Genomic DNA, 25,483 nt, shown 5'->3' on the forward strand with positions numbered 1-25,483 from the left:
AGATCCTGATGTTGAAGTCATTGTAGCGTTATTGCTTGTAGCAGATTTCATAATTCATAATTAATTAACATCAAAATATGTAACATTATTAATAAGTGAGAACTTGAAACCCATAAATTAGTATAAAGAGAATGATGACACTCAGCTTCTGCCATAACACATTTAGTTTAAGTAAGATCATTTAACATTAGATAAAGTTTAGGATGCATGAATTCATAAACGATAAAATGAACAAAGTGAATTGAATGAATAAAGAATATGATAAAGAATGAATAATGATGAACCACAAATAAATGAAAAGGATGTGACCCGGTAGAATCAGTGACTCATATCATTGATTGATGTTTATTCATTACATTTGTTGTTTGATGTTTATATAATAATTTAGTTCAAAAGATGTATGCACCGTTCAGCAGTTGAGAGTTTGAGAAGCATCAGGGAAGAATGTAAAGCAATTTCATAGTTCTATTATTAGTTTTTAGTTATATTACCTATTTATCTATCTAGCTTACTTCAAATGTATTTGGCCTAGAAACATCAAACTCATTCACATCTGGAAATAAAATGTTTTCACGTGCCAGCTCTGATGGGCAACGGTTAAGCTGTATGAAGTGGTTTCTCTTCAGGCATCTGCATCTCTGCATCTTGGAAAATCAATCAATCAATCAAGAAGCTATAGCGATTACAAAACATCAGATGTTATTGTTTCAAAAGTCAATCAACCATGTCTCCAAAATTTGAGAGATTTTATTCTATCAATAAATACAAATGAGAACAGAAATGTACAAAACATCTGGATTCAACAAGGTCAGTCTATTACATATGGGATATTTCACAATTTCTGCTGAACAGTGGTTTGGTGGCTAGCACTGTCGCCTAGCAGGATGGGCCAGGGTTAGATTCCGGGTCTGGACGACCATTCTGTGTGGAGTTTGCATGTTCTTCCTGTGGCAGCGTGGGTTTTCTCCAATCTAAATAGTCAGGAACTATTCAACGCAAGTGTAGGAGTCTACTCTCTGCCCTCTAGTGATAAAAAAGTGCTCGATGCAGCTTTGAGGCTTAAATACAGCTTGATAACAACAACTGTATCAAAAAACACTTGCTTTCATTTCTACTGCTTTCTCCACTTTACTTTTACGACGCTGACAGCTGGCGAGAATGAACCAAGCAATACTTATGCCAGCCAGTAAACTGACAATTCCCACAATCACTGGCACCCACACTGGTATAGAGGAAGAACATCTTGGTACAGGACTGGAGTTGATGGTGGTACTGGTGACTGTGGAAGTTGTTGTGGTGCTGGTGGTTACTGGTGGACTTGGTAGGCTGTTGATCTTAGTGAAGATGAAGGGATTGGCCTGTAGGAAACATATCATAGCTCAGTGCAGATATATTAAACATTAAGAACTTTCAAATATACATATGGAAGAATCTTTGAGAAATTGTGTCAAAATGTATTGAAAAGTCAACACCACAAAGACCCACATTTCAGTTAAAGGATTCTGGCTTGATGCATAATATGGAGACCCAAAGTGTTCTATATTAAAAACCTGAGACATGATGAAATAATTATCCAAATAAATAAATAAATACAGACAAATTATAAATTATAAAATTGTGGGATAATATAATACATATTTAAAATCAAGCTCAGAGTTTAATTGCTCTTATGTCACTTCAGTCATTTTTACTTCAAAAGGACATTTTTGCAAAGTCTTTTTAATTTCAAGCCATTTTCCCAATTGAATGTTTAATATCATAATTAAAATGAAAAAATGACCTTCTATAAACTCTGTTATTGAAAAAAGATGCAAAATGAAAGTAATCATTATATTTCTGTTTGGTAACAGAAGCATATAGATTCAACCCAATGTAAAACATGGACACACAGAAACACAAAACAAACTAAATACAACAAACTATAACAGCATATAATATAAAGTGTTGTCCATAAAACTTAATTATGGTACAGGATACACTAAAAGTTAAAATGACTTATTTCCCTAATTTATATTTGAGCTGTGTTTTAAAAATGTATTGGTTTATTCTACAAGTTAACTGTTATGTTATAGTTTTGTCGGTATTCTGTCATATTGTATTATCATAGTCTTATTTATTTTATATTCAACAGGTTTTTTTCTATAAAACTAAGACTAAACGATGCTTAAAACTCTAATTAATAAACAAATAGATCTAGTTTGGTGATAGAATAATAATTTGAGTTGTGGGCTCCACACACACCTCAGAGGGACAAAGCATCTTGGAGCGGTCATATGTGAAGTTGTTGTAGGTCTGCTTTCTGTCTATGGGCTCCAACTGAAGACAGAAAGAAACATTCTGTAAAACCACCAAAAACCACTTGGAAACACTGGTCGTTCCGATGCAGTTTGGTACATTACTGCTCCATGCTCACCATGTTATTCCACAAGGCAACGGCCATCTCAGCATGAGCTCGCTCACTTATGTGGAAACAGTCCACAGAGAAGAAACTTGAGTCAACCTCACCCTCCTGGTGAACGGAGTTGATTATTAACATGGGTATATTTCATCATTTATATGCTTGTTTGGATACATTTGTATGTCTCTGTAACTCACTCCAATATGAGGAATGAAGGAATTGTGTAAAAAGGGTTGAAGGACAACAGCAAAATCTTCTTTTCCATCATAGCGATTTTCAGAAATAAGATGTTGGATCTCAGCCTTGGGGAAAAAAGAGAATTGGAGGAATGACCGAGAGAATCACATTTTTTTTAAAGAAATCGAAATGATTAAAAGAGATCTCTGTTTTTACCTGGTACTCGCGATTGATTCGTTTTATCTCTTGAAACTCCGGGGAGTTTTCAGCTGGGTTGATAACGCAGGGACAGCTGGTCCTGTGAAAAAGAGATTCCTGTTCATTATTTGTTTGCTGAGATGAGGAAGGAGCCGATCCCAAAACAAAGAATCACAATAAAGACATTTGTATGCCGAGATTCCTGAAATCCAAATCATAATTCTTGACTGATCAATTGGAAATAGATGGTTCTAGGTTAACAGTATATTAATTACTGTATATGCAGCAAAATAACTGAACCAGAGGTATTTGCAACACCTCAAATGTTCCTCGTAATATTTGCTTTCTGTCCGCAAGTCGAAATGACAAAACAATTCTAAATGAGAACATATCAAAAAGAAACTTATGCTTTTACAATTTGGAAAGCTTGTCTTTTATTTCTCACATTTGCTTGAGAAGATCTTGATCTTTATAAGATGCTTAGAGAATAAACTCTATTTTGACTAGATTTAAATAATTTAGGGGAAACTACACCACTGGAAGGACCAATCTATTGGAAGGTTAAACAGGATTTCTTTTTGTTACCACTTGGAGGCAGCAGAAACGTGCTTTACACACAGCAATGACGTGACACCAGAAATTGATATTGACATAAAGCAACAGTATAATTTAAATGTAAATTGAACATTCACTTTAGCTATGTTTTGGTCTCCAGCAAGACCAAGATGCCTAGATGTCTGAAACAGAGAGAAAACAGGCTAAACAAACCTCTGCAAGAGGGAACAGCCTAGCGTGTTCCTCTGAACTGATTTCAATGGATCTATCTGCACGATTGCCACAAGATTAACCAACAGCCTCGGTACCTAAAGATACAGTGAGAGAGAGAAGAACAAAACATGACACACTTGTACTCATGAGGACAAGAGATGACAATAACTTAGAGTGTTTAATATCTCACCTCTTTGTACAACATGTCCAAACTGAGCATAATATTGTGGCTGTAGTTATGGGGCGACAGATTATTCTGTAAAGAAATGGGAATTTCTTTTTTTTTTGTACTGCAGCTCAGAAACTTACAGGAGAGTGTGGTTATTTATGTACTTATCAAACATTTTAAAGAACACTTACTTGGTCTATGCAGTAATTGCAAAGATCGTTTCCTCCAATAAATATTGTCACAAGCTTCCAGTCCTTTTCAAAATTCACGTCCTGTGTATCATGTGTATAGAACATGAGAAGAGGCAGAAACTATTGAAGCAATCTGATATCATTATTTATCTTTGGGGAAGTCTTACCTTATGCTCTCTCATGGCCTTAATGAGAGCTTGGGCTTGCACTGGGATCTCTCTGTAACCCAACAAAAAGGAAAAGTAAATAGGCGTTGGAGAGGTGACGATGGGTTGTTCAAAAGTGTTTAACCCAGGTGGGAGAAATAAAAGAATATGCACATACGAGGTCTTAGCTCCAGGTACAGCAACGTTAAAGGCCTTCTGTCTAGAGCCCTGGCCTCTGGAGAAGCCCTTTAAGGAAGGGTTGAACTTCTTCAAGATGTCTGAGAAGATAAAGAGGAAAAATGATTGAGTACCAGCTGAGAGGTAGTGCACAGCTAGTTCCTGTCGCTCTCGCAACTGAGTAAAGGTTTTTCTCCATCTATTCAACTGGTTCCCAGACTACAAGTGAAGCTTGTGGTTATAGTGGCTCCCATTTAGGTATCTATGCCTAAGAAACAGCAGACATTGGGCCTCATGTAAGAACAGAAAACTATCTTTGTATGACTTGTAGGACAGATCTGGACCGAAAAGAAAATTGTTTAGAAACAACCAACAGGTTAAAAATGTTTTCCAATACTACAAAGAACGCTCCTCTGCATCATAAAGCCGGAGATATTGTTATTCCTGTCACATATAGTGAGTCACAGAAACAGAATCTTTTCCCCAAACAAGTGACATAAACTCACTTGGGAGTGTTGTGACCGTCTCCAGAGTATTATCCCCTCCAATGCTGCAAGACAACCCAACAAACATCAGCATGGTTTGTAAAATATGATGGTTAATGTAAATTGAATTAATGCAACATGCATGTCGAACCTCCATGATACTCCTCTGTAGTCTCTATTGAGGTTAAACAGGTTCTTTGCCTTAGCGCCTGTGCCTGCCTGTGAACAGAGAGCCAAATAATCGAAAAATAAAATAGAAATAATATGCTGCAGATGACAGTGAGACACTGACAAAGATAAGTCTTATATCAAAGGCTAAACACATAAAGGGGATGATCATCACCGGTGCAAGCTATGTGGCTGATAACAAATTGATTAGAGAGTTCATAGTTCAATGACGCTAAATAGCTGATAACAACAGGTTCACATTTGGTGTTAAACACACAAAGACACATATATTATATTATGCAAAAAATCTCAAATCCGTCAAGTTTTTATGGTCTGTGCTGATTAAGTTAGGTAAAAGATTAGTGATTTTCAAACATATTTACATTAAGTCTACTGTGGTTATAAATTGGATATTGTGTTACGACACTAACCGTGGAAGAATCTCCCAGTGCTGCCACCACCTTGATGTCTGCTGGTCTCAGCTTGTGAACTAGAGTTAAAGACAAAAAAGAGTTTAAACCTACTGACGTCAAGATAAACAACAAACATCGTCGGGTGTTTGAGGGCTCTCTCGCAGACATTTTGAGCCCTTTATGAACCCTTTCATTAAGGGCAAGGGAATTACCCACAATTCATAGCAATGTGACATTAAGCACGGGTTACCAGTGGAAGCATGGAGATGTAAAAAAAAAGGTAAACAAAGAGGACGGGTACATGCAAATTACATTTACTCAGAAACATGAAATCATAGGAAAGGAAGCAGAGATTATACTACACAGACTTATTTATCAAACATTTTTTTTTGTCAATGAAGCTATTTTGACAAAAACTAGTAAATAGATTATTTGAAATGACCTCTCATCTTGTGAGATGTTCAAATCAGGGAGTAAAAAGTATAAAATAAATACCCACAATTGAGCATAATATTTGTTGAGGTTTTCATGGTGACGTGATATGTTGCAGCAAAGTGCTGTCCTGTTCGTATTTACACCATTTCAAGCCCTCACAGTCTCTCACACTCAATCATTTACCTCGTGACCTCAGTAGGACCCTGAGGGTTCAGTGTTTACGGCCTTAGGGGGGACATTGGGATTGGGCCATTGACACAATCCAGGTGACAATTGGTGCAGTTGATATCAGCCCTTTCATTGACAGTGTCACTAGTGTGCTTAGCTATCTTTGTTTCAGCTTTCAGATGAAAGAGGACATTGAATCTCATATCGACCTCTCTACTGATAATGCAGAGTCTGTCTTACCTGATGTTGGCACAGTGTCGGATGGAGCAATGTCCACACAGGAGAAATCTCTCCCCCAGTTCTAAAATAGAGAAGAAATGCCCAAAGGAAGTCCCCAGAGTCAGAAGCCAAGTTTTTACACTGATTTATTTGTGCATCCAAAAATCCCAAACTCAAAGATGTTCAATTTATAATCATATAAAACAGATGATACATTTAAGACATTTAAGTAGCTGGAACCAGAGAATGTTTGGGATTGTTCCTTGATGAAAGTCTTGAAAATGATTTATTGATATTAGCTGATGATTTATGTTCTATTGATTAAGACTACATGAGATTCTGTGAAATGTTAGCTTCATTCAGGCCTTTAGTAAATCAATCATATTCCATTTGTACTGGAAGTCACATCTCAGCCTCTCGGATAGAGAGAAAATTCTTACTGTGTTAGGTCCTGGTGTTGGAGAAGGACCAGCATACATGTAATTGCTGTTGTTATAGGTCCGGATGTATGGGGAAGTCTGCAGACAAAGGAGAGGACTTACATTACTCGATGGCCTCAAAATATAGAGAACTGAAGTATACATTCAGAAATATTATATACTTTTAATAACAAAAGCATTGGAGATGCATTCATAGCATTTTCCTCACTGGGTTTACAAAAAACACATTCACCAGCATATAAAGCACTGACTGTTAAATCAAAATGTCCCACCTTGGTTGGACATTTCAGGTTTATGTCTGAAGCAGAAAAATCCTGTAATGTAGTCTTATTGCCCAGAGGTTCCAGCTGGGAAAACATGAGTTAGAGTAAACGCTGAGTATCAGTCAGCAAAAAAGCTTTTCCTTAAAACTCTAGTATAAGAAGGGAAGCAGAGATTTTCCTGTATATTTATATATATATATATATATATATATATAAATACTTACCATGTTGTTCCAGAGGGAGCGAGCCATCAGCGTCTGGGCCTTCTGGCTGAGATGGAAGCAGTCAGCGCTGAAGAAGGAGCGATCAGCACGGCCATCCTGCGGAAAGATTACACCATATGTATGAACTTTAAGGATTACTGACTATTATTTCAAAGTGGGGAAAGGAAAACAATGTAGTTGACTTCATGACTTTGAAGCTTGTGTCCTTAAATTCAGTTATTTGTGATAGCTATAACGGCTGACCCCCAAATAGTCTCTTAGTGTACTTTTTGTCATTGCAAGCCAGGTTCTCAAATGTCACTTCTGTAATCTAGGGAATTTCCGAGTCATGTTGGCTGTTTCCCCCAGTTTCCCGTCTTTGTGATAACATGTGCTAAAATACTGCTAAACACTGTATACTATAGAATATATACTGTCATGATTCTGGGGCTAAGCCTGTGGTTATGTATTGGATAAAGTGATGGGACTAGACTCCCATTAAGTCTGTGCAGTCCACATATAAAAAACAGAGCTTTGTTACTGACCGGCAGTTTGGGGACGATGATGTTTCTGAAGAAAGGCTGGACGACCACAGTGAAGTCTGAGCGAGTGTCGTACCGGTTTGACTCCACAAGCTCATGCAGCAAACGCTTGAAGAAAGAAAGAGAAGCTCTCAATGCCTACAGGTGAACTGGACTGTTTAACATTCTTAGTATGTTTTTTGGGGAGTCTTACCTGATAGCCTCTATTGATGTCCTCCACCATTTGCAGAGCTTTAGAGTCGGGCTTTGGCAAGATAACACAAGGACACAGAATACTGGCGAAGGAGGGACAACAAGTCGTTTATACCACCGTTCATGATCATTTATTAGATTTTCAATACCAGTGAGGAATTGAAAAGGCAGATAAAAGTGATACTCACTTTACCAGCCAAGTTGGACATCTAAGTGAAGAGTCAATGTGCATTTCTCTCAGAGGGGTTATATGGAGAGGCTCTACCAAATTCACCAGAGCTCGGGGCACCTGACAGAGACAAGTTCAGTTAATGCTCATAAACAATCAACCAGACCAACATATATCTGAAAATGTAGCTGCATGTCTGTTCATCTTTACCTCTTTGTGCAGATAATCCAGGCTGTCTCGAACATTACGAATAAAATTTTCTTCAGAGTGAAGTAGCTGTCAATAAAAGGAAAACATTTTCACATCGTGTCTTTTGGCCCCTCCATGAAACAACTGATGAATTATCACTCCACATTAGTACTTACAGAGTTGTAGCAGTGGTCACAGACGTCATTTCCACCAATAAAAACGGTGATGACCTTCCAATCGGATTCAAAATTGATTCTCTGTACAAGAAACAAGAATGTGAGGGGATGTAGTATGTAGTGTTGTTAAAAGATATGTTTTTTTTTATAGTGGAGTTAGCAAATTTAAAATAGCTAAAGAATAAATATAAACTTGTAAACTTACAGAGTCATTCTTCATCTTTGCCACCAGGGCTCGCACCTGTGGTAGTATGCCACTTAAAACACAAACAAAACAAAATATCACAATGAAATGGCAAATATTTATATCAGACAATTAAAATCACATTTAATTCAACAAATATACTGTATATTCATTTAAATTCTACTTTCTTATAACTTTTTAGAAAAGTAATTTTTTTAACCGCTTTGATCCTCTGACAGGACTCACTTGCTCTTAGCTCCGGCTACAGCCTGGTTGAGGAAAGCCTGAGGAGTGTGCTGCTTGCCCATGCCAACAGAATAGCCCGTCAGGTTGTAGTTGAAATGTTTTAAGATGTCTGTTATAACAAATTAAATAACAATAAAAATCACACAACAACAAAGCCTGACTTTATGTTATTTGAACCATTAAGGAGACTCACTGGGCAGCGTGGTTACAGTTGTGAGGTTTTCATCTCCACCAATACTGCAAAAAACATATCATATAATGTTGAAATTATGACTTAAAATTATTTTCCAACTAAAGAAATGGATGGTCATCGAACCACATTCATACCAACACTGCACAACTTATAACATGAGCATTATGTTGCAATGTGTTGTGATAATTGGGGAGTTACCTCCAGGATAAACCTCGGTACTGATTCAAGACATCCAGGACGTTATTGGGGCTCGATGCGATACCGTTCCCTGCCTGACGGATAGACCAGGACAGTGTTTCAGTAACATGACGAAACAAGACAGAAGTTCTCCATATTTTACAGTAAACCAGTAGATCAGGCTCTTCTCTCACTTTAGATATTAAAGATGTGTTACTATTGTACTAAATTCATCTTTCCATTTCTCTAATATGATTATCTTGTAAAGATCTACCAAGGCCTTGAGATCTTTGGGCTATTCACACATTTAAGCCAACTGTTATGTAATTAATCCATATAATATAGTTTTAATCAATCAAATTGGTTTTAATACAGCTAAATAACTGTGGTAATTACAAATTCCAATTTCATCCGGCAGCATTTGATGTGGTTCAGATATAAATGTCAGGTCATTCAATGTTTATCAGAATTTATACAGATCATCTATAATAATAAACATCCATCTGTTGTATCTTTGCAATACTATCTGCTGTTCTCGTGCACTTTTCAGACTCTTTCTATCTGTATATACAACTATATACATATCTATCTCTAAATTCCATGACTAACCTTTCCTTCTTCTTGTGGGTAAAAATATATCCAACGTACAGTTATTCTAGTTAGCTCTAGTTTGAGCTACTAATATGCAGTATTTTACTTGTCATTTTAAACTGCATAAATAATATATGTTACAGCTAAAGATTATGGTCCTAGATCTAGGATCTATTCTCAGTTCTTATTTTACATATTGAATTCTACTTGATACTTTAGATTATAAGGCTTGTACTTTACTATAACCTTTCTATCCACTTAAAAGAATGACAAAATGACTCACTGTCAGAGAGTCTCCCACAGCAGCCACCACTTTGATATCTCCAGGCCTGAGTTCATGGACTGTGAAAATAAAGGAGACAAGTCAGGACAGTAAAGGTTCTAAACTTAACAAGTTATACAACACAAGACTTTCAGAGAGACTGTAATGTAATATACTACTGATATAATATGTGTAATTATAATAATATAGCAGTAAAACTAGTTAGAAATGCTGTATCGTAGGACAAAAATACAGTAGTGTTTGGAATAAATAGTAGATTATCAGAAGCAATATCACATAATATAAAAATGACATAAAAGGTTATTTAGACAGAGATCGGCAAGACTGGAATGAATAAAATAAATAATAGAAGTGATAAATATACAGATTATTGACAGATGAAAGGAAAAAATATAAATAAAGTGTGTTGTATATATTGTCAATGTGAGAGCTTAGTTTTGTATTTGCATATGTTCATGTGTCACGTACATAAATATTTTAAGTAAAAAAGAAAGACAAAATCTTGTCAACTTCTTGTTACATGAAAAACGTATCCATGAAAAATGACACATGAATACACATTATGAATAAAATCACCCACGAAAAGTGAGAGTCACCGTGGTGCCTGATAAATGCCTAACATGTAAGTGTAAATCATCTTACTGTACCTGAGGTGGGTGTGGAGGGTGAAGGACTGAGGTCTTCACAGGGCATCACTGTGCCTGTAAACTGACCGCACACACAAAGCAGATCCACAGTCAGAACTAACCAGGAAGCGTACAACGCTGCCACCACCTCCATTTGGGCTCAATACCACACTGTACTCACTGGGTGGAGGAGAGGAGAGACATCACTGTGGTGATATGAAGGAGAGTTTCCCTCCGTTCTCAGGAAGGGTCGGTCCTATGAGGGAGGCAGACAACCGGAGAGAGGAGGAGGAATAAATGAAAGAGAGGAATGTTGAGAAAGAATATTAGCTTGGAACACCGAAACCTATTTTCAAGTACAGTAGCCTACATCTAATGATGAAATTTAACATGCTGACATAACTCCATGTGTGTGTGACATTGTGTCACAGTTACTAACCTCAGTTGGACAAAGCAATGCAATGATATTTCCATTGTCTTCTGTGTTATGTTGGCCACTTGGCTGCAGCTGAAAGACAGAAAACTCATTGTCTTCATGTTTACGACAGAGAGAACAATGACTCTGAATGTTTGTGATTATGTGTGTGTGGTGTTCGAATGTAACTAAGAACAAATACTCAAGTACTGTACTTATATACAAATGCAAGGTACTTAGATTTTACTTGAGGCTTCACATTTTATACAACTTTATACTTCTACTCCACCACAAATATTGTACTTTTTACTGCACTAAATTTGTCTGACAGCTTTAGTTACTTTTCACATTACACATTTGTATCCCCTTTGCTGCCCAGTAAAAACCATGTCTCTCCTAAATTGGTGATTAGGAATCAGATTTGTTTCTGATAAACTGAATGATTAAGTCTGCCTTTATGGATTGAGAACATTCTCCTACTTCTCTAGCTTAATAAACTATTCCAAAAGTGATGCTATACAAACATATAACAATCTTATAGAATATAATGCATTGCTGTAGATTAAACTACCCAACAGTATGTGAAAATTAGCACATCTATACATATCTGCATCAGTAAAATGCAACATGTGCATTAATGTAGCAGTAATATTATTTAACCCTCATGTTATGTTGCGAGTCAAATTGAAAATCTAGAACAAATATCTTAAAGTACTTTTTCACTGCCGGGTCAATTTGACCCGGCAGTGAAAGTGGAGGGTCAAGTTTAGAACATTTCTTTCATTGAAAATGTGAGACAAAGTATTTCTTACTCCTCCTACCATGTTTCACCCCATTTCACACACACACACACACACACACACACACACACACACACACACACACACACACACACACCTACACTCACACACACACACACACACACACACCTACACTCACACACACACACACACACACACACACACACTTTGGCTTGATTTTGAGTGAGCGGGTCAATATGACCCTGAACAGCAGAGGTGTCCCATCTCTATTTATCTACATCACTCCATGAAAAAAAGAAAGTTTCAAAATGTAAATTTGTTTTAGAAAAAAATACATGTTATGGTAGACTAATGAAATTTACATCTAGGTTTTTCCAATGTACCTAAAAAATAGATTGAACATGTATTTTTCATTAAAATGAGCGAGTTATCCTAATTGAACTATGATCTATGGAGGGGTGAATAACTCCATTCCACTAAATACTGATTGAATTGTTAGTAATGGTGTTGGTGATGAGGTACAAACTATATTTATTAGGATTTTTTTTTGGTTTCTGACATCTTTTGGATGATTAAACATGCCCGGATCATTTTGACCCGGGAACATCATGGCTGTACCTGAGAAACGAACATAACAGGAGGGTTCAAATCATATACTTATACACTGACAGGGAACATTGTTCTGCATTTGAGTACTTTTACTTTTGATACTTTGATTAGAAGTTGTTGCACTGACATATGTTTTACTTTGGGGTTTCAATGCAGGGCTTTTGATTGTGGTGGAGTATTTTCACAATGTGGTATTAGTACTTTTCCTTGAGGAAAGGACCGCTGTGTTTGTGTGTCTGTATTAGAAAGAACGAGAGTGCAGGAGGTTGATTAGATTGCTGTAGGCCTCACCAAGTTTGTCCACATCTGCACCATCAGTTTATCAGCTTGTTGTGCTGCTTGTGACTCAGAGAGAGGCTCCCCACTCTGTTAAAAAAAAAACATTAACTTGTGAATTAAAATAAAAAGCACATACAAAAGCGAGTAACCCAGTAAACAATTAAATGGAATTAAAATAAAAACTGTTTCACTTAAAGGAGGGATTTACATTTTATATAAAAGGAAAATCCAATCAAGAACTTAGATGGTCCAAAACAACGTATCTTGAGTTGATTCCATCTTCACAAATGCCCTTTATTTTGCTGAGCATAGACTCAAGATATCATCTGCTCTACTTTTAGCCTTTAAAATAACCTTTTTCACAAACTATATGTTGACATGTCACAGTAGGAAAGGGGTTTAAGTTATAAAATGAATGATGGTTGAATCTCGTTTGGCTGCCTCAGCTTCAGGGTCCTGGTGATGTACATGTACAACACTGTCACTCGTTTACGGCTTACTAAGAGAACTGAATAGCATATATGAAGAGTCTAAACGTATTAAACGATTAACAAGGGATGCAAAATGGTGCAGGTGAACTCACAGAGACAGAAGAAGGGCCTGAGATGGAAGGTGTGTCCTGCACAATGACAGTGAAGTCCTCTCTGTCACCGTACCAACGCCTCTTTATCATGAGCTCATCCAAAGACTCCTGCTCAGTGAAAAGGAGTTGAGAAGAACATTTCACAGCAGCTAAAACAAACTGAATGAAGCTATCCGATATTCTGATGTGAATAATCGACAAACCTGCAGAGCATGACTCAGCATGGCCCTCTGAAGTCTGGCTTCTCCTTCATTAATTGTCTCCATGCATCGACACCTCCTGTCAGTATAACAGATTTGCTCGTCAAAACCTAATATGTGTATTACTATTCAGAGAAAGATTCTCTTTTACAGTGTGTGATTAAGTCTGTTTGGCCAAACACTCTTTTCATTAGGCCAGAAATTAGTAATTTCACAAATGAACTCACTTGTTGTGGAAATTGTCACGCTCTCCATCCCACAATGCAACACTGACAATGGCTCGCTTCAGCTGCGTGAAACATGTCATTTGTGTAAATATCAGCAATGCAGTTATAGCTACTGAATGAAAAATACTGTACACAATCTGAAATATACCTGAGAGTGCAGCAGCTGCAGAGCATCATCCACCTCTTCAACCACGGCTTTGATAACAGACTGAAACTTCACACAAACACAACAGTTTGTGACTTCAGTAGCCTTTATATCAATCTGTCGCGCATCGATTATTCACCTGCCTTGTTTAAGCTCTCGTGGTTTGTTCTATTGTAGCTTTGTGTGATATGTGATACACATCAAGTTAATTATTTATTAAGTTATAAGTTGGACTCTGTAGCTTGGGTGTTTGATGCAACACAGTTTCAAGAAACAGCTCTAAAAATATATCTGTTTTTCCCGAACAATAGTTTTGTAAAATCAATATTACGGTATTTTGCTGTTTACCTGCTGCTGCTCACAGGCACAGAGCTGATCCACTTGAGCAAAGAGAAGGACCAGCTTCCAATCTCTGTCCAAATCAATGACCTGTAGGAGTAACAAAAAACCATCAGGAATTATTTTCCTTTTTGATTATTTAATTGTTTTTCTTATAATTTAAGATGGGAGTGCAGACACTGGAGCACCACTACCTGACTGTTTTGGAGGGAGAGGGACACTTCCTTTGCCTGCTCCACCAGCGTGCTACAACAAGGAGAAAACAACAAATCATTGGAAGCAGCAAGAGTCATTGGTACGATATTTCTCATGTTCCAGAAGTTGCTGTCTGTACCTGTGTTGAACAAACTGAGGGGCATACAAGTTTGTTTCATCTGAAGTAGTACTGATGAGTGCAGGATTGAAGACTGTCATCAGCTCTGATGGAGAGACAATAACACGAGTTTAACTCCAACACCCAGAGCTTCTTTTCCCACATGGCTTGCAGGTGAAACCACAGCAGAGCTCAATCAATTTCTACATTATCAAAGTAGTCAAATGACAAAAAAAAAGTATCTGCAACAAATAATTATATTGTATCAATCATTTAAAAAAAAAAAAACTGTATTTGTGATTTGTCGGCATCCAGCGGTGAGGATGCAGATTGCAACCAACTGAAACCAACGCGAAAACATTAAAATGCTAAGGGCCCTATCTAGTGCAAACGTTTGGTTTGTCCTTTCTGGGCTACTGTAGAAACATGATGTCCGGCTGCATGAAGAGGACCCGCTCCCTTTATAGATAAGGTTCTTAATTTCCGCTGATTATACACTAAAGAAAACATACTTATTAATATTATATTGCATTTTTGCTAATAGATAAATGTTGTACACTGTACCTTTAAACCATTAAAGTAAAAAGGACCAAAATTCACTGGTTATAACTTTCAACAAATAAATATTTGCTGGTTTTATAGTTTGGACTTTTTTTACAATATTTTCATTGATCAAACAATTATAAGATAATAAGCAGATTAATTGATTATGAAAAACAGACAGATAAGTTGACGTGACCATGAAGATAATACTACATCCAGACTTACATATGTAACAATTGATTACAAGCCACCACATATTTATTCTATAAATTAAACACTAATTTGACAGTAAAATATATATATTGATTCTAATAAAACAATATATTACTGAAGAAATTACAGTGTTTCAGAAATGTTTAATCACACTTCGACAACACGACTTCACGACTTTAACAACTGTGAATTTCCTGCTTTGTGTCAGACAGCATTTTATCTCTATCAAGCACAGAACATTATATTTCATGAATGGCTTTCAAATTAAGAAAGATTTAAAATTAAGTGTGGCAAGTGTGTCAGAGTTCATTGTTTCAAATTATCCCGGTCAGTGTAGATATCAAAGATACTGCACAGTAGTGTAATAGAAGTTCATATCAACCACTTCGGATGACTTACACCGTGCATTTACACTATTCATCAATAAAAGGGAAAGCTACATTTTGATTTTATCACCAGCCAAGTTATTAAAGCTTTCCAATCAGGCCTGTTTAATGGCAGCTTAAATAATGAGAGTGAATTAATTAACTTTTTAACAGAATTAAGTAAACTATCCAAGAAACATTTGGCTTGAAGTCCTGTGAACACTACAAACAACAAAATAAAACTTTATATGTTACCTCTGAGTCTTGATACCACCGTAGTCAGCTCAGCGCTGCAGCAAAAGAAAAGACCACGGTCTACATTGTTGAATTTTTACTTCCTGGTGCAAATAGCACTTCATGGATGAAAGTGACTGGTGACCTGTGCTCACCTATGCATGTGAAGTCCAATGGAGGAAAGCACCGCCACGTCTGAGGGCTTAATGCTGTTAACTTGAGAGAAAGAAATTGTTTAAAATTGAATCACAGATCTGAGGCACATGGGGATTTGCCATGTTGTAAATCAGAAGTGAAATGTGTTTGTAGTGAATAAAAAAAGAGCTGATTATTCAGATGATTTACTTCAGTAAAAGAAAGAATGCTACAATATAGATATACTCCATGACAAGTAAAAGTCCTGCAGTGAAAAGTAAAAGTATGCAAGTTTTATCAGCAAAATGTCATTATGTGTATTTCAGTAATGTAGGTAAGTAGGTCAAATACATATGGAGTGGTAACAAAATATATATATATTAAAACAATAATAAAAAACAATATTTCCCTCAGAATTACAGTGGAGTGGAAGTATAAAGCTAGTATATCTAGAGTTTAGCATTCTTTCTTTTACTGAAGTAAATCATCTAAATACTAAATATCACAAACAGATTATCCGTTCTTTTGCCATCCACTACAAACACATTTCCTTTCTGGTTTACAACATGAAATGGAAACACTCAATTTAAATACAAGTAATTAAAATGTGTACTTAAGAATGAATATATTCAAGTTAAATTTGACCACTGATGTATTTGCTGGTATAGAATAGTCATTGATATACTGAAATACTGATTATTACATTGAAAATACACCCTCAAAATCAATAATGAAGTTGCTGTAACTCAAATGCATACATCGGGAAATCAACTGAACTTGTAGCCATTAATATTAGCCGGGCTCTAATAATCTGATTTACCATTTGAAGGGGGCGGCTGAGAGGGAAACATCTGAGTGCAAGGCAGTCCAGTTACTGAAATGAGAAAGAGTACACCATTATACACATACATATATATATATATATATATATATATATATATATATATATATATATATATATATATATATATGATAGTGGATTAAATATAACTTTTAACAGCGGAACAGCATGCAGAGTATTTAAATGTGCCTGTTGAGCAAGGCACACGTATTGATATTCTGTACAAATATTATTCTTCTTCCAACTTGACCTTCCCATATTTTGCACCACAAACATGACAAACATATAAAAACGTGTCTCCATGAGCTCAGCTCAAACGTGCTTTAGAGACACACAAATACATTACACTAAGATACTAGTGCAAGCTACATTAGTGGATCAAATATCACTCTGATCACTCATGACTTTTAACACCATTTTGTTGTCATTTCAAAATAGGTAATGAACTAGAGAACCATCAAATCTAGTTAAACCCTCAAATGATCCTTAACAAGTTTTTTAATATTTAGATCCTCGTTAATAGTTTAAAACAGTGATGATCAGTTTCTCCTGTCAGATTTTAAAAACTGCCGTAGAGCGACATGAGCACTAAATCAAGTAAACAGTAGAGACCTGTAGTCCACGTGAGCCCCAGGACTGTGATCAGAACCAGCGGTGGAAGCATCATCTCTCTTTTTTTCCCAGATTGTGTGCTCGTGGATCTTTTCTACAGCTTTTCCTTCCTCTCTGCTCTCTCTGTGTGGTGGTCAGTCGTCTTTCAATGTGATTATCAGTTATATCTGGTCAGCATAACTGATAATGATGAATCATAAATGTGCACAGAGGGGAGGGACTGGCCTCCTTGTCCAAAGGACACAGCCATAAGGTTTTACAATGAAAAGGTGACACTGATAATGAAACTTTTATTGTAATAATGAGTGAGAGTGAACTTCAGGGTGTTAATGACATTCTCTAGACTATCTGATGGTTTTTGCTAAATCTATTAATATATTTTACAAGATAATAGCGTTCTCATAACATGTTACCAAATGACATTGCTGTTGGTGAGCTACACTGTAATATACTACTACTGGGAAAACGGCCATAATCAAGACAGGTAGAGTTGCCAAAAAGATATCACTTTAAGGCTCAAGCATTTATCTGCTAAAACTAAAACATTATAGGTTGTGCTGTTAGACAGAGAAGAAAGTAAGTACGGTATTTTTCTATTGGTTTAACCAGTAAAAAATAAAAAGCACTGTTCTGTAGTTACAATCAAATCTGCACATCTGCATCTACACAGCACGACTTCATGTGTATAGGCTTTGTTTTGTCTTCAGTGTTTAAACTGTAATTGTAACAATGATTCAGGCTCACCATCCCACAGTGGTGAAGACATACAGTTCTCTTTGAAATTTAATGCAAATTTCAATCAGATTACTTCTGCTAATATAGTCTCGACACACATTGCTCACATCCACTCTCACATCTGTATAGTATGTGGCTGGAGCCAGCAGCCCGTTAGCTTAGCATAAAGACTAGGGGAAACAGCTTGGCTTTTTCCAACGGTAACAGAATCCGCCAATACCAGCATATTTTTGGGATAATGTCCGATCAAAAAATGTTTTTATATCAGAATCAGAAACGGTTTATTGCCAAGTAGCTACGTTACACATACAAGGAATTTGGCTAGACGATTGGTGCATAACAATAAACACAGTGCAAAATAAGACATCATTTAAACCAGAAAATATGAAAATGTACGATAAAATATGGTAAACAAAAAAACAAATAAAATACATTAAAACAAGTTATTAAAGAGTCAAGTGTATATTAATAGAGAAGAGTTGAGCAGGGGTATGTAACTGTAAGAAATTGTGCGGGGGATGTAGGTGTCTGAGTCAGTGGGGGTCCTGGGCTTTATTGATGAGCCCAACTGCAGAAGACAGTGAGGTTTTGGAGGGAAGGGACTCGAACAGTTTGTTTCCGGGGTGAGAGGTGTCGGCTACAGTCGTTCTTGTCCGCCTCAGGGTCCTGGAGGCGAACAAGTCATGGAGGGAGGGCAGATTGCAGCCAATTACTCTCTCAGCAGAGTGAATAATGCGCTTACCAGACCGTGATGGAGGAGCAGAGGATGGACTCAATGATGAAAGTGTAGAAGTGCATCATTATTGTCTTTGGCAAGTTGAACTTCTTCAGCTGCCTCAGGAAGTACATCCTCTGCTGAGCCTTCTTGGTGATGGAGCTTCGGGGTGGAGCCCGGGAAGCTGGAGGACTCCATGGCGGCGACAGGGTGATGGGGGCAGGTGGGGCTGCTTTTTTCCGGAAATCCACAACCATGTCCACTGTCTTTAGAGCGTTGATCTCTAAGTTGTTTAGCCCGCACAACGTCACCAGATGGTCGATCTCCCACCGGTAGGCGGACTCATCCCCACCACAACAAAATCCATGTGGTTTTGTGTACTTTTCCTTTAACACCTGATATAAGAGTCCTTGGAATGTGAACTTGACCTCTCCACTACAATAATATAAGGTCAGGAATTACTACACTTTTTATGATGACCGTAACAACAGATTCATGGTGTGACAGGGCAAAACTCCTCCGGTGCAAGGGGAAAAGATTATCTTGGTTATTATCAGAAACAGTTGTAGCTATCTCTTTTTTTAGACGAATTTATGAGTTCAGTGGCGGAAAATAACAAATTTCCCCCCAAACATGCTCCCTGTTGGCTTCATGTCAGAATGAGTTACATACATTTGGTATAAATGAAGTGTAATGTCTACTCAGACTAAGATTATTGAAGATAACGGGTTTTGAAAATTTGGTTTTAAGTTTAAGAATTGGGTGGAAAGATGGTGTCCAATGAGTTGCTTGTGTATTGAACCAGATGTGGATTTTTATATGATTCAATGAAACATCTGTATCTATATCCACTTAATTATTTGGATACAGTGGAGATGACCTGAAAAATGGTCATTTAAACCACACTCTGCATGAAGATGTTGTACGTACTTAATATATTTATGCAGCAAAAGGAACTTGCTCTTTTTTACATAACAGTGAAGTTCGACTATCTCTTATCTCTTCTCTGATTAGAGAGGTGACCAAGAAGTTAAGAAAACATTGTTTTTTCTACAACGACTACTGTTTTTGTGTAATGAAGCACAGACATTAGCACCGCCTCTAATCCTGCCAGCATTAGTACTGTATTCATTGTTTTGGACAGCTGAACACAGTCACATACTGTACAAGTTCACAAGCTGAAGTTCACTTTGTACTGAAACATGTGCAGTTATGATCTCTTCATCAGAATCAGAATCAGCTTTATTGGCTGTGTATGCGTACGCTTACAAGGAATTTGACTCCGGTTTTCACTTTGCTACAGAATATATAAATAAACAAGAAAAATATAAAAAATAAAACAAGGAAAACTAAAAAGTAGAACAGATGTAAGTATAAACATTTAACGTCTATGTACAATATAAATACAATGACAGTGGAATTGAGGTGAAAGTGCAAATGGAGGTGATAGTGCCCTTGATGGTCTCAGCAGATCTTACATGATGCAGAAGTATGAATGCTGTCTCTAACCGAAGACTGGACTCCAATCAAGATTACTGTAATACAGATAAGAGGTTGTACTGCCTTTAAAGTCTTTTATCTTCCCTCAAGGACATCAACACTGCATGAACAGCCTGCTGAGACATGACTTTTATCTCCCCGATCTACACTAATCTTTGAACAACCTTAGATGGGCTGAACAGTTTGTGCTAGAGTTAGTGTACAAACAATTAAAAACTGATGGGAACTGGGCGTAAATCACTTCCTTCTTTGTCTCAAGAAAAGGTGCAACGGACAGGATTTCATTGCATAGCTTAAAAGATGTGATCACAAATAAGGCTGGTATACAGAGAAAAAGATGTTGGACGTTAGCTCTGTACCTGGGGACAAAGAGATGAATCAAGAGAGGAGAGGACGCATGAGAAAAGTAAAATTCTGGATTTAAAGTGAAAGATAAAAGTAAAGATCTGTCACTTTTGTGTCCTCAAGTAACCGATTAACTTTACATATTTCCTAAACTTTACATATCTCATATCTCTTTACATATCTCATATCTCCTACATATATACATATCTCCTAAACTTAAGAATCAAAGCTATTCATCTAATTTCTTATAACTTAAAAATGGTCATACATTTCAGAAAGCTGCAGAGGTTTCTTAACTTTGTCCTTGACAACTTCAGTACAAAAACAGAGGTGAGAATCCAGCTTCTGAGACATGTTTTTGAGAGACAAAGCTTGACGATTCTTTCCTCAGTCAGTCTTTTTAGTTTATTAAAAAGAAGCATCAAAGTAGGGAATATAAGAAACAACATGAAAGAGTGTAGTTCTGCTTTCATATCCCACCAACAGCAGCGGCAGACCACTGGATGGATGTTACCAATTGCTGCTTCTCTGGCTGCTAAGATCTCTGTGTGGTATTTTGGGACATTGCTAATGGCCTTGGCTCACTGTCATGTAACTTCAGATGAGAGGCTTTGGGGTTTCATGAACACTCTGGTGAACACATATGAGATGGAGGGTAAAGCACACAGAGAGGCGGTAGATGTGGAGCAAGACAGCATGTGATTAAAGGAATTACAGTCAAGCCTGTTGGCATTTATACAACACCTATCTTTTTATTTGAATGCATGCCATGTATCACCAGTAAAATCCCATTTGTCTTGATTTTCTTTATCATAGCTGTAAAGTTAATCGGTTACTTGATTGCAGGGTTTTGTTATAGAACATGACGATAAGTATTTGGCTGTATATTCACGTGGGTTGCACACAGGAAGGTGTGACCTGTGGTAACCTTGATCAATGCTAAATTGGTCTATATTTGATAACTACATGCACGTTCTCCCGCTTTTCTTCTCGCTTTCCCGACAGGCTTATAACTCTGGCACCGTAGCAGCAAAGTATTAACTTTTATGACACATTAAATTAACACACGTTAATATTCAACACCTAACAAACCATTGACTGATCTTAAAGGATAAGGCTGACTATGTTCTATAGTATTTTCCTATCAACAAATCCCAAATGTGTTAGCCCCGTCTCTCAATACTCTCTGAAGTCCTCTGTTTTTGACACGTTCAGCAGAAAAATGAACTTTAACAGGTTGGGACAACAATGAAGCACTGTGGAATAAACTACAACAGTCTTTAACTACACAGACAATACTTGTTCTAATTCATTCTTGGTTTTGGTCAATTCATGGGATTTGTTGACAATAAGAAAAACATATAATATCGCCAGACTTTTAACAAGCTTTAATGTTTGTGATTATGAAACACTGAAGAGTAGAAACTCTTCCAAGATGCAAAACGTTCTCTTGTGTTCTTTGAATCCATAGCTCTCTGTCAACAGGGGAATTCAATACAATTCAATTTACTAATTTAATCAAGAAAATCCACTCAATATCAGTACTGCTGTCCTGCAGTCCTTGGTGCAACTTTTTAAACATAATAAAATTGTATACATCTGCAAAATACGGCAACATCTAATGCTATGGGTCAATCACATTCCTTGATGTTTGTACAGGTGTTCTCTGCTGTCCCCTTGTGGTCATTAAATGGAGCTACATTAAGCTATCAAAGAAACACTGAAATACTGGGGAGAATTTGCTTTCAAAATAAAAGCATATACTTTGTAATTGGAAAAAATAGTTTATTACACATATGGTGTTGTGGACTGTAGCCTTTATTATGAATAATATATAAGTTCATAAGTAGTAGTTTACAATGTATACAAGTTAAAATGGCCTTTACTCAATACATGTTTTTAGAGGGGATGTACTTTGAAAGTCCTGGGCGGAAGATGTCGGTCTCATCAACACTAACGTGATTAAGCTAACGCCACTAGCACGGCTAGCTTCATCAGCTCTCTCTGTCGAGATTAACCACAGTAACAGAGGAGACGGGGACCGGTGAAGACTAAAGACAAGCCGGCGATTAGCGTTAATTTAAAGACACTTCGAGGACAAAAATCTACGTTTCTTGGCAACTGCTATTCAGCTAGCTAACTTTAGCGAGGTGAGAATTGTGGCGTGGACTCAGCGTTAACCGGTGCTCGGCCTACTAATGTTATCGGGATGCATTTGTTCTCTTTAATCCACAGTGAAATGTTTTTTTTGTTGACATACCAGGCCAAATGTTGCCTTCAAGTGAATCTCATAACCCACACATAGTACTATTTTCATCCCAGTGAGTGTATCTTGTAAATAAACCAAACTTCATTGTTAGTTTGTGTTGCAGAGACGATCAAAGTTATAATTTATATCATGCATACATTTCTCAACTGAGGACGTAAACACCTGACATTAGTGAGAAGAGGAATGCCAAAAACAAATCACTATAAAATGCTTTTTCTTCATATGTCACACCTGTTACAACAGATGGCTTAGCAAACAATAACTGTATAAAGTCCTCTGTCACAGTATATGTAATGTTATGGCATCTATATATTTTGGAATGTAATAAAAAAAACAATTGAGATTTTGTTAATGGAAGAAATGATCAGACTGGAATATCTCTGGCAAATCCAGCTAAAAAAATACCTCAATATATAACAACAATATAGCAAAATGCCTGATGTCTCAAAGTATAAATCATCCTATTGGTAAAGCATGAAAAGGTTTTAGAACAAGGTAACTATCTTTTATATGTTTGTTTTTACCTTGTGGTGGACAAAATGGGGCGTATCTTCTTGGATCACATTGGTGGGACTCGCCTCTTCTCTTGTGCAAACTGTGACACCATTCTGACCAACCGAGCTGAACTGATCTCCACGCGCTTCACTGGGGCCACTGGACGAGCTTTGCTGTTCAACAAGGTACCTGCACATCACCACCTCCTTCACTTGGATCGTGGACAACAGTAGTGTTGCACTTCCTTGGTTTAATTGTGAAATGATATAGGATCACCACTGTAGTTTAACACATGTGTTAGGACTGTGGTATAAGTTAATAGCTCAGTTAATATTAACAAAGTGTGTTATCCATATAATGACCAGTTCCTCATTAAGTTAGGAGGAGAGTAAGATAGTATGACTGTGGACAATTAGTCCATTAATCCAAGCAAAATGCCAAACACGTGATGGTTCCAACTTCTCAAATGTGAGGATTTCAAGCTTATCACTGTTTTATCATTCTACATTGTATATATTTGGGTTTGGGTGTTGGTCAGACACTATAGCGATTAACTGTCACAGGGACTGATATCTGGCTGCTGCTCTCCAGGTTGTGAATCTGCAGCACAGCGAGGTGCAAGACAGAGTCATGCTGACAGGAAGACACATGGTGAGAGACGTCACCTGCAAGAACTGCAACAGCAAGCTGGGCTGGACGTACGAGTTCGCCAACGAGGAAAGCCAGCGCTATAAGGAGGGCCGTGTCATTCTGGAGAGGGCGCTGGTGAGGGAGAGCGAAGGCCTCGAGCATGTTCCCTCTGACAACTCCTGAGTTCACTTTTGTTGCAGTTACAATGCTCAATCCGTGCACGCTGCATCTTTTCCCTCCAGCAGCAGGGCATGGATTTGATGGACACTGTGCCATTTGTGAGTAGAGCGACACCAAAACAATATCCCAGGCTGGGGTCTTTGTGGGAAGTTTAAACAACAAGTTGTGGATATTTTCCCATAACTTTTAACATCTAAGAATATCTTCTATGATGGGTAATACCATTGCTTCTCTACCATTTAAAATCGCCTGCAGTTTCAATGTGTTACCAGCATGCTGTGATGTGTGTTGTGGTATTTTGGCTGCAGTCAGAGGGAGAAGATTCGCTACTGCTGCCCTGGAGAAGATCAGAGAGATTGTGATGTAGAACATGAACTATGTTGTCACTTAGTAGAATGCTGCAATATATTTCTTGTGTTCAGAGTGTTTAATGTGGCAGTCAGAAATTCTTTATTTTAATTAGCTGTATCTTCCTAAAAACTTCCATAATTGTGATCATATTGTTGTACATTTATGACCTGTAGAGTTCATATATCCCCACTTTATTTGATGTTATGATAAATGATGACAAAATCGAACCAGTGATGGGAAATTGCATTTCAATACAATCTCACTGCAAACCTGATTTCAGTGATTTCTTGCATATATAAAATATCTGGTAGCAATTGGCATATTACTTGAACCAAAACCGGTTTTTCATTGTCAAAAATAAATACATCCAAACATGTATTCATCGAATCTGTGTTTTCTTACATGCCTGTCATATGCAGATTTTAATATTGTGTCCTGCCTGAACGAAAACAAAAGAGTACTTTGGGGAATTCATTGTTGTACGTATCAGTAACAGTAGATACCTGTAAAAACACTAACTTGAAATACCTTTAAGGGTAACATTAACTGTTTAGAGGAGAGGACCCAGGGGGGGCACACTCTGACTACTGTCGGCACCCTTCTGACTGCTGGCGGCACTCTCTGGCACCCTCTGACACCCTCTGACACCCCTCTGACTGCTGGCGGCACTCCTGTGACAACTATTGACACTGGCAGCTTGTGTCTACTACTGACACCTACATATGACATGTATTTTTGTATTGGAGATTTTATGGGTTTTAATTTTGAAACGTTTTTATATATATACTTTTAAATGATAATAAAACGGATGATTTATTTTCATTATTTTAGCTGATTGTTGTAAATGACTATAAAAGTAATAA

The 25,483-nt window shown here is 37.2% G+C and overlaps 2 protein-coding genes across 3 annotated transcripts; one reads left to right on the forward strand and one right to left on the reverse strand.

Annotated features, from left to right (window-relative positions):
* Window positions 1-324: 324 nt before the first annotated feature.
* On the reverse strand, window positions 325-17,541 carry LOC306711397 (phospholipase B1, membrane-associated-like). 2 transcript variants are annotated; one of them, XM_079180336.1, is made up of 42 exons: window positions 17,401-17,541; window positions 16,768-16,821; window positions 15,968-16,028; window positions 15,834-15,868; window positions 14,479-14,563; window positions 14,339-14,390; window positions 14,154-14,234; window positions 13,809-13,874; window positions 13,661-13,722; window positions 13,437-13,509; window positions 13,234-13,341; window positions 12,663-12,737; window positions 11,026-11,094; window positions 10,768-10,842; window positions 10,608-10,668; window positions 9,961-10,019; window positions 9,108-9,181; window positions 8,910-8,953; window positions 8,717-8,825; window positions 8,492-8,543; window positions 8,287-8,367; window positions 8,132-8,197; window positions 7,941-8,041; window positions 7,754-7,835; window positions 7,564-7,668; window positions 7,040-7,135; window positions 6,825-6,899; window positions 6,553-6,630; window positions 6,134-6,194; window positions 5,309-5,367; window positions 4,861-4,928; window positions 4,731-4,774; window positions 4,226-4,325; window positions 4,069-4,120; window positions 3,902-3,982; window positions 3,732-3,797; window positions 3,542-3,636; window positions 2,792-2,873; window positions 2,596-2,700; window positions 2,414-2,509; window positions 2,242-2,316; window positions 325-1,358 (listed from the first exon to the last, which is right to left on the reverse strand). In XM_079180336.1, exons 1-42 carry the CDS (start codon window positions 17,453-17,455, stop codon window positions 1,089-1,091), a joined length of 3,288 nt encoding a protein of 1,095 aa, XP_079036462.1. In that variant the 5' UTR covers window positions 17,456-17,541; the 3' UTR covers window positions 325-1,088. The 2 variants fall into 2 exon arrangements, with proteins under 2 accessions (XP_079036462.1, XP_079036461.1); XM_079180335.1 differs by having other exon boundaries at window positions 13,437-13,512.
* Window positions 17,542-22,666: 5,125 nt separating this feature from the next.
* LOC306711554 (protein yippee-like 5) lies at window positions 22,667-25,308 on the forward strand. The gene is made up of 3 exons (XM_079180549.1): window positions 22,667-22,844; window positions 23,495-23,644; window positions 24,051-25,308. Exons 2-3 carry the CDS (start codon window positions 23,504-23,506, stop codon window positions 24,270-24,272), a joined length of 363 nt encoding a protein of 120 aa, XP_079036675.1. The 5' UTR covers window positions 22,667-22,844; window positions 23,495-23,503; the 3' UTR covers window positions 24,273-25,308.
* The last annotated feature ends 175 nt before the right edge of the window (window positions 25,309-25,483 follow it).

Source organism: Pholis gunnellus, assembly GCF_910591455.1.
Source record: "Pholis gunnellus genome assembly, chromosome: 19".
Taxonomy (NCBI): Eukaryota; Metazoa; Chordata; class Actinopteri; order Perciformes; family Pholidae; genus Pholis; species Pholis gunnellus.

What these genes read in the sequence shown, in the direction of transcription:
- LOC306711397 (XM_079180335.1), bottom strand. Translation starts at nt 17,455, where the DNA reads ATGATGCTTCCACCGCTGGTTCTGATCACAGTCCTGGGGCTCACGTGG. An exon ending in TCAGCCGCCCCCTTCAAATG is followed by an intron (nt 16,029 to 16,767) that starts GTAAATCAGATT and finishes CTTTCTCTCAAG; the next exon opens with TTAACAGCATTAAGCCCTCA. An exon ending in GGTGGTATCAAGACTCAGAG is followed by an intron (nt 14,564 to 15,833) that starts GTAACATATAAA and finishes TCTCTCCATCAG; the next exon opens with AGCTGATGACAGTCTTCAAT.
- LOC306711554 (XM_079180549.1), top strand. Translation starts at nt 23,504, where the DNA reads ATGGGGCGTATCTTCTTGGATCACATTGGTGGGACTCGCCTCTTCTCT. An exon ending in GAGCTTTGCTGTTCAACAAG is followed by an intron (nt 23,645 to 24,050) that starts GTACCTGCACAT and finishes GCTGCTCTCCAG; the next exon opens with GTTGTGAATCTGCAGCACAG.